Here is a 9,322-nt window from a genome sequence, read left to right as displayed (position 1 = left end):
ACTGGGGTTTGACGACTGGAAATCTTTAACGGAACGTTTGTTTAACATATGGGTTGAGTTTCATCACAGTACAAGTATGCATACTGAGGCCTAAAACTGATTTCTGACAATCCGTTTGTGTCACTGTCTCTTTTGCAAGTGTCCCAACTATGTAAAGGTGAGGGTAACCATTTTACTCGGGTCCAAAACCAATGAGTTAATTGAGACAATACACATTCCAGGATTTCCTGTTTTCACCCTTATCACTTTAACCTGGTGACATGTGGCTCAATCTCTGCCTACCGTTTCTATACAATGTTACAAAGAAGGACAAAGTGCTGTGGCAGCTGTCTGAGATAAAATACATCACTTGTCACTCAATGAATCTCTATAGAAAAGTTGACCGCTCTTCCTCTGCTGCTCTTGATTCTGTGGCTTACCTCTCCCACGAGGCCTTGTGGAGAAAGGTAGCTGTTTCTTTAAATCTTCTACTGTTGCCATAAATTCTTCTTTAGGACCTTTAGCACGAACTAATAAAACATGTATACATTCATAAATGTGAGCATTTATTCATGCACATACCACTTCTGTATTACATAAACACTGACGCTGTTGATATAACAAAGACTGCTTCAATTTCTGAGGGTGTATCAGGGGCTGACAGACAAGCTGGGCTTTGCACTTAGTCCAGCACATGTTCACACACACACACACGCACACACACACACACACACACACACACACATGCACACACTGTCCCCTCATCAGCACACCCACAATAGAAACTGCTCTCTGCTCCGGTGAGTTTTCTCCACCCAGTCATACACCTGAGGAGAGCCTTCTCTGGACAGGAGGTAAGAGGTCGACATTTTTCTTTCTGCTTCCTGGTTTTGAAATGTCTTGTAAATTACATCAATTCCTGAAAACCAAACACATTTTGTGAAAGGACCTCAAATTAAACAAATAGTAGCCGTTTATTTGTTTAGTCCGTATTAACAGACTGGGCCCCTGTTCCAATATGCCAACTGATCATGTGTTGTGAATTTTGACCTCTCCTACCGCTCATGTGATTTGTGTGGCCAGTAATCTATTCAGTTTATAAACATGGTAATGTTAGACCATCTTTGAAATGTAAATAGAGTTTTTGTTCTCCTATGAGGATATTCAACATCCCTTTAGGGACATAATCCACAAAAGAGTTCAGGTGAAATGAGGAAAAAGTTCAGTTAACTCTGATCAAAATGTGTCTCCTTTTTTGTACAACTACGGTTGGCAGATGATACTATAACTTTGAGATATATCCACTTCAGAGGACATGAAATGAATGGACCACGTACCAGCAGTTACAATTTGTTAACAGTGACCTGGTTATGGTGTAGGTTACTTGTTATTCAAGCAGTGTTTCCAGTTATCTATTGACCTTGTATCTGTACGAGGGTGAGGGCCAGTGATTGCCAAACTGATCAGTATCATTTTTTGTTTGTGGCCTTTGAAAACAATCTATTTTCAAGAACAGCCCTTTTTTCAGATTGTGACAATGCATTTTCCATGTGATCTAATGAGTTTGGAAATGGTCCTGGTAGCTTAAGAGCTCAACCCTGACAAAAAAATAAATAAAAGCATGCATACTGCGGTGTTGTACGTGAAAATCCTGAAAAAGTGAATGAAATTTAGACCAAATGCTTTACTGTACTTTGATATCGATGCTTCTGGCCCTCCTTTACCTCAATATACCTGTTGATCACCCGACAGGTTCCCAAGCACAGTGGAACAAATGTAATCATACAATCTTTGCGAAATCATGCCAATCAGTGCAGGGAGACTGAATGACCGTAAACTGTACGAGGTTACTGCAGGACAAACTGTTTTCCAATGTTTCCAATGTACTTTTGTGGATCTATTATCTCTCTGCCTAGTAGAGACAGGCAATAATTTGATCCTGAGGTCTTGAAAACATTCATGGGTTTTAGGTTCAAAGTTTATTTTCTGTTGATCCAGGAAGAGGGATACTAGGCAAGCACTGTAATTGTGTAAAATGTTTTCTAATTAAGCAAGTAATGAATGGCAAAGTCAGTGTGCGATGTTTTTTTCCTGTGTCCCCTTCAGGTTTGTTCTGTTTCTGACTTGACTTCCACTTTGGACCATTGGTAGTTTATCCACAGAGCACCGAGGATGAATATTCCCATTCTAGAGTAAGGCACCGATCTCTTCATATATTTGTTGATTAATTCAGCCATTTTCTTCTCTGTTTGCTTCCTTACTTTGATTGATAACTATTAAAAGTAAAAATATTTCAAATGTTTTTTTTCTCTTCATTCAACCTCAAAAAAGAGAAATACCGCAGTGCTAACTCTTCTAATTACCACCTGATGTTTTATGTTGGTCTATGTGTTTCAGATTTAACATAATTTTTTGTTGAAAGAAAAAAGTCTTATATGTTTATAAATCCTCGCCGGCCATCCTATTAGGAACACCTTGCTAGTGCCATTTAAGACAGCGCTCAGAACTGCCTTCATTATTTGTGAGTTTTTTGTGCCATATTGATGATAGCATCACGCAGTTGCTGCAATCTTTAATACCCCGTTACTCCCAAACTAAAGGTGCTTTCTTGGATTGAAATCCGGCTGTGTAGACCAATGGGTAGACAAAAACAGAGATGATAAAAGCGTTATGACATGGCGTGTTATACTGATGGAAGTAGCCTTTGAGGGTGAGTACCCTGTGATCATAAAGAGAGTTAACACGATTAGCAACCATACTCAATGGGGCCTTAAGTGTGACAAGAGACTTTCCCGCAGACTTTACACCACTACCAGCAGCCGAACCAGTAATACAATCCAGGATGTATCCAAAGCATTCATGTTGTTTATTTCAAATCTAACACTTCCATCTGAATGCAGAGCAGATATTGAGATGCATCAGAAAATCCTCAATTGTCCACTTTTGGAGATCCTGTGCCAATTGTCGACTCCGTTTCCTTTCCTTTGCTGAGGGAAGTGACACTTAGTGCGGAGTTCTGCTGCGGTAGACGATCTACATTAATGTGTTGCGCACTCAGAAATGCGATTATGGACACCTTGGTTAACGCAAAGGAGTTCTTTCTTTCGTTTAAAAGCAATTAACCCTATAGATTATAGTTTTTGAATTACTCAAAGCAACAACCATGCCACCTTCAAAATCAGGTAAATCACCTATCTTCACCATTCTGTTGCTTGGTTTTATGTTCAGGTCATGTGTAGGTGAGTTTAATTGCTGTAACGTGATAGGCTGATCAGATTTGTGCTTTAACGAGCAGCTGAACAGGTGTTCCTAATGAAGTAGCTGTGAGTATAATTTTGGTTTTTGTTGCTCTTTCCTTTTCATGTCTACCTTTATTGGCTTTTCTCTCCATCTTCCTCTGTCTTGCAACCATCTCCATCTTTCTCATCCCCCTCTCCCCTTTCTCCTCCTCTTCAAGGATCTTCCTGGGCATCCTGGGCTTCGGCCTCTCCATCATGTTCTGCACGACCTTCTGCAGGGTGTGCAGTCGCTTCAGGGAGGAGCAGATCGATCGGGAGGCGGCGAGACGGAGTAACCAGGAGCTGCGCCCTCCGATATATTTCATCCCTTTCCATGGGAGCCTGTCACAGCACGACAGCGAAGACGTCCCAGGCATGCCCCGATACAGCCAGGAGCTTTACCTGCCCCCGCAATACAACAACGCTGCCTTCTGTGGGCCCCCACCTTCCTATAATGAGGTGATTTTAAACAAGCAAAGTGTTTGTCTGTGGCATTTCCTGTCCCTGAATCCCCAGATTTACTGTGCAATCTGGATTTGAACTTTTTGTTTCTTTTTGTGTATTTCAGCTGGAATTGAAGCCGGATGATCTTCCCCCTGCTTACACAGATTATAGCGTTCCTGTGTATCCCCTCCCATCTCCACATCACATGGTTCAACCACAAACACCACAATAAGACAGGACCACCCTCCTGTGCCTGTGTTTATCGCTCTGGAGTCGATAATGTTTCAAAGATTATTGATGTGACCTTTTTTATTATTGTTATAATTAATGTAATGATGGTAGAGAGGGGATAACATCTGTATACTGTAAATGGCACCAGATTTCAGACAACAATGCCATGAGAATGCTGCAATCTCTCAAGGCCAATTCCATTTTTAACCCAATATTTTATTCTATGCCCCCACTTGTTATTCTCTCCACCATGGAAATTATGCTTTTGATCCTGTCTGTTTGTCTTATGTTGCATTAGCAGGGTCTCAATAGCCACTTTACAGGTATGTAATTAATACGTGTGAGTTCAGATGTGGATGTGAAACCAATTATGCCACTATGTGGCCATTTATAAAGCACTTTGTTTTTGTTCATGTCTCCTTTACCCTATGTATTAGTGCATGCAGAGAATTTGGATCAAACATTTTCTCCATATATTTGGATAGGCTATTTGATTCCTGATTGCCTGAGTCTCGTAGTTGTGTCCTCCAAAAAGTGGTATAACTCTTAAAAGGTATTGTGCAAACTGATATTCCTTCTGTGCAATCCTAAAAGATGTAATCACATTCTGCTGATAGGTGGCACAACAACACAATTAATTGAAATGATCATAGCTCAATGCTCACAAGTCTTTGATTCTTATTGTGCACAATTTATCCTCGTAAGAAAACAAATATTTATAGATAGGGTTCAGAAATGCAGATGATGATCCAGATGCTGATTCACATTTTTTGTATACAAAAAACAAGTTAAGAAGATAGGAAAAAGATGCTGTTAAGATCTTTGTATCTTTTTTGTGTTTTATGTATCATTTATGTAAGACGGATCTGAGGGGCAGCCTTGGGACAAAAAGAGAGACACATGTATGAAAGTCCTCTATTTGTTTTTAGTGACTGAATGATGTATTTATGTTGCATTTAAAAAAAGGAACAATGTTCAGATAGACCTGGTGGAGCTGAGGTTTCCTGTATATTTTAATATGATTTGGTATTGTCTTTGTATGTTAAGAGTCATGTGCTGAAATGGGACCATGTTCTTTTCTTTCTCTGTGTTCTTTTTGGACAAATCCACAAATCCTCTGCCTCTGTATGTCTACAGTCTTTAACAATCATGTGAGAAGTATTGTTTAAACAACCAGCTCTGAAACCAAGAGAGCTGCTTTTTTGTGAGAACTCGAGAGACTTTGATCAGAGGCTTTAATTAAACAATGACAATACTGTAAATGAAATATGAAAATGACTGAATCAATTGTTTAAATCTCAGGACAAAATGTGAGTTATATATATAGAAGCTGGTTTACAAACAGAACCCTGAATGACAAAGCATTGTGTCACTCCAAAGATATGTCTGTGATATCAAGAGAATATGGCTAAATAGAAATCTACATTTATGTATACATATTTAATTTTATACCATGTGTAAATATAAGATATTCATTATGACTTCATGTGTGCATATTATTATTATTTTTTCAATAAACACAGCACTGTAATTAAATATGTTGTATATCATTGGACTCCTTTGTTTACTTCCATAACATAAGGACATCACAATGTAACACTCATGCTTCTATTGGCTGGCGCTCTAACACATTGTACATGTACGTGACCCGCTAAGGGGCGGAACATTTCTTAGCGGTTGACGAATCACAACAGATCCGTCCAGCTAATCAATCAGAGCAGACTGGGCTCTGGTTTCAGACAGAGGGTGAAAAGAGAAGCTGCAGCACAGGCAGTATGAGAAAAATAAAGAGCTTTTGGAACATTAAAGCATGGAAACATGTCACAGTAGAGGCACAAAATACATATGGCCCTGAAAAGGATCATATTTGGGCCCCTTTAACATTTAGGGATGACCGAGGAGATTGGGTTGGAGGCAGTGTACATCCTGGTCAGATTGCCAGTCATGAGCCATCCAGTTTGACTTGTTATTATCATTTGTCTTCAATCCACCAGAGTCCACTCTTTAACCAAAACTATGACCTCAGATACGTTTAAGTTTATTTATAAGATCTTAACATCTGTGCCTCTTTTACTGTTTCTTCATTATGCCCTGACCTTAAACTACTAAAGCTTACAAGGAATGATTGGGGTAGAGTCAAAAATACACATTTTCTTTCTTGCAAACACACCTCTTAATTTCATTTAATTGAAAAGGTATGGCTACAAATTATTCTGCATCTTATTCTAGTTATTCCTTCATAATCTTTATGTTCATGTACATTTCTCTGACAGAGCCAAGTGAAAGCCAGAGTTCATAGAATGGCAGGATGTCTAGAAAGTCACTTGCGTGCCCACCCATATGCACGTCTGGCCCACCCACAGCCAATCAGCGCTTCATAGAGCAGAACCGGGAAGCCCAGAAGGAAGTGCCACAAACTGCAGTTCATCTAGTGGCCGACAGGGGATGGATGCAAAAAGGAGCAATTCCCATAGACCCCCATGTTAAAATGCCCAACTTTACAGCAGAAATAAACATGTTTCTAGCCTGGTTCCAATAAAACGTATTCTGGATATAGTTAGATTCCACCTTCATGACAATGGAATAGGGAGTGCATTTTTTTACCGTGAGTTTTTATAGTAAGTAAAGTAACTTTTGCCGTGAGTGAATGAAAGTATTATTTCTTCTTGAGGTCTGCAGTTTAGCGTGTACACATTTGCTGAATATGAAAACACTCAGTGTGTGCCCACTGTGCGACTGTCAATGATAAACAACCTGTGCCCCGATAAATGTTGTATGTATTATTGCTACACAAACATTACATTGCAGTTTAAGTGTCGCCAACTCTGTTTAAGAGATGTCTGTGTGCGAGGGGGCGGGGCAGTTTACACACACGCAGCTGCTACATGCAGCAACACACACACACGGAGGAGATGGCGGAGAGAACGCGCTCCGAGGTGTGGTTAAACTATAGCCGTGTCGATGGGGACAATACTCGTTACCAAAAGTGGAATAAGAGTTTAGCATTTAAGGGCGGTAACACGAGCTATGTGTCTAAACATTTATCAAAAGGGCTCCACATCCAGACGGAGGAATGCACCGGGTTGGACTGTCGAGCAGCTCTGTACCTCCATCCACGAGTAACGTTTCCACGTCAGGTGTTCTGTATGCTAGCAGCAACACACGGAGTTAACTACATTATACAAACATGGGTTAATGATTAGAGGTAACTGAGTTATTTATTTTGTTAAAGTTTCAGCTATTCTGTTTACAGTTCTGTCATCAGATTATTTAATACGATTTGTTAAAACATTGTTGTTTCTTTTGATGTGAAATATTATGTATTTAATTTAAATAAAAAGCAATGTTAGTTTTGTTCACAATTTGTTTAGTTAGTTTACCTTATCTTTTTCTCCAAAATAACCGATAAAAGTAATATTAAAGGACCGGATCGATAAGACATAGACATAGACATACTTTATTGTCATTTCAACAAGACACAGAGTGTACTATTAAAACGAAATTTCGTTGTACTAGCTTACAGGAACAGGACAATATAAAAACTTGCTAAAATTATACATATAAATAAATAATAGTGACGTGGTGCTGATCAAATTAAAGATAAAGTGTGCATTTAAAATATAAAGACTTATACATATAAATAAAATAGACATACTATATAACAAATATGTGCCCTTTACACAGCGTAATGTAATCTTTATGTTACTGGTCTACTTGCTGTTCAGCAGTCTGATGGCATGGGGAAAAAGCTATTGCAGAATCTGGCTGTTTTGCTCTTAATGCTGCGGAACCTCTTGCCGGAGTGCAGCAGGGAGAACAGAGCATGTGAGGATGAGTGGGGTCTTTAAAAATGTTCTGGGCTATTGTCAGGCAGCGTTTCTGCGCGGTGTCTCTGATGGGAGGGAGAGAAACTCCGATGATCTTCTCTGCTTTCCTGACCACTCTCTGCAGAGACTTCCAGTCTTTGGCGTTGCAGTCTCTCGACCAGATGGAGATGCCGCTGGTTAGCACGCTCTCTATGGTTCCTCTGTAGAACGTGGTGAGGATGGGAGGGGGGAGCTGTGCAGGAAGTGTAGACGCTGCTGTGCCTTCTTAAATAGTGATGTCGTGTGAATGGACCAGGTCAGACTGCTTGTGATATGCACCCCAGGAACTTGGTGCTGTCTGTAGTCTTCACTGCTGTGCCGTTGATGTGGAGTGGTGGGTGACAGTGCTTTTTGTTCCTGAAGTCGACAATAATCTCTTTTGTTTTATCGACATTCAGGATCAGGTTGTTGGTGTTACACCATGTCTGTCAGATGTTTCACCTCCTCCCTGTAGGCCTGTTCGTTGTTGTCCCTGATGAGTCCCATCACTGTTGTATCGTCCGCGTACTTTATGATGTGGTTGGTACTGGAGCATAAGCATAAGCGCTATCCATAAAAGTAGTAGTACCGTTAAAGCCTTAACGATACCCATCCCTATGTGGATGTCAGTTTTACACACATTCTGAGGCCGCCGTGCCTATGTTTTTTCTTTTCACTGCTAATTTATGCTTATGTTCTATTAGTGCATTAAAAAATCATTAATGAAGTTTCAGTTCAGACCCCACGCTTAATATGTCTCCCCCTGGCCCACCTACATTTCTCCAGGCCCACCCACACAATAATTCCTGGCTACGCCACTGGTGGTCAGGCTGACATACAGCCACACATGGTCCGACGTATCCTAGACAGCCCCTCCTGATCTGTAATCCTATATACAGTAGTACGGGGGTGGACTTGAATATCCCTTTCTCTGTTTAACAGCAACTGGATGTGGTGTCGTCTTTCAGCCTCTATAAGGGAAAATGCTCTTACACATATCTTTACTACGCATCACTTACACTGTGCAGGGGGTGTGTGTGTGTGTGTGTGTGTGTGTGTGTGTGTGTGTGTGTGTGTGTGTGTGTGTGTGTGTGTGTGTGTGTGTGTGTGTGTGTGTGTGTGTGTGTGTGTGTGTGTGTGTGTGTGTGTGTGTGTGTGTGTGTGTGTGTGTGTGTGTGTGTGTGTGTGTGTGTGTGTGTGTGTGTGTGTGTGTGTGTGTGTGTGTGTGTGTGTGTGTGTGTGTGTGTGTGTGTGTGTACGCATACGCATTGGCTTGAATCCCAGAATATTTTTCTTCCTGAACTCGTTTTGGATTCAGAGTGTGATGTTCACACTTACACATAGATCAACACACATAGTTGTGTTTGTGACGAGGAAAGGCTTCTATGATTGTAGAAAAAGTGCACATTATACACTAGAGGGCAGTGCAGGTGTGGCGACTCATGCTCTGTTTACAGTAAATTCTTCTTTTCATTATGTCTAAACTGTAAAAACTGAAACGTTGACTTTAATGTATTATGTCAACAGATTTCACATAGCTGCATC

General features: G+C 40.5%; 1 protein-coding gene across 1 annotated transcript; it reads left to right on the top strand.

The window, feature by feature from the left end:
• Nucleotides 1–724: 724 nt before the first annotated feature.
• On the top strand, nt 725–5,462 carry LOC117452012 (uncharacterized). The gene is made up of 4 exons (XM_034090415.2): nt 725–833; nt 2,086–2,171; nt 3,437–3,716; nt 3,826–5,462. Exons 2-4 carry the CDS (start codon nt 2,152–2,154, stop codon nt 3,931–3,933), a joined length of 408 nt encoding a protein of 135 aa, XP_033946306.1. The 5' UTR covers nt 725–833; nt 2,086–2,151; the 3' UTR covers nt 3,934–5,462.
• The last annotated feature ends 3,860 nt before the right edge of the window (nt 5,463–9,322 follow it).

This window comes from Pseudochaenichthys georgianus, chromosome 9 (assembly GCF_902827115.2).
Source record: "Pseudochaenichthys georgianus chromosome 9, fPseGeo1.2, whole genome shotgun sequence".
Lineage (NCBI taxonomy): Eukaryota > Metazoa > Chordata > Actinopteri > Perciformes > Channichthyidae > Pseudochaenichthys > Pseudochaenichthys georgianus.
This window is presented reverse-complemented; position numbering and strand designations above follow the sequence as displayed.

Excerpts from the sequence above, each read along its gene's own strand:
- LOC117452012 (XM_034090415.2), top strand. The coding sequence starts at position 2,152 with ATGAATATTCCCATTCTAGA. Across the intron at positions 2,172-3,436 it reads ATGAATATTCCCATTCTAGA|GATCTTCCTGGGCATCCTGG; the intron begins GTAAGGCACCGA and ends CTCCTCTTCAAG. Across the intron at positions 3,717-3,825 it reads CCCCACCTTCCTATAATGAG|CTGGAATTGAAGCCGGATGA; the intron begins GTGATTTTAAAC and ends TGTGTATTTCAG.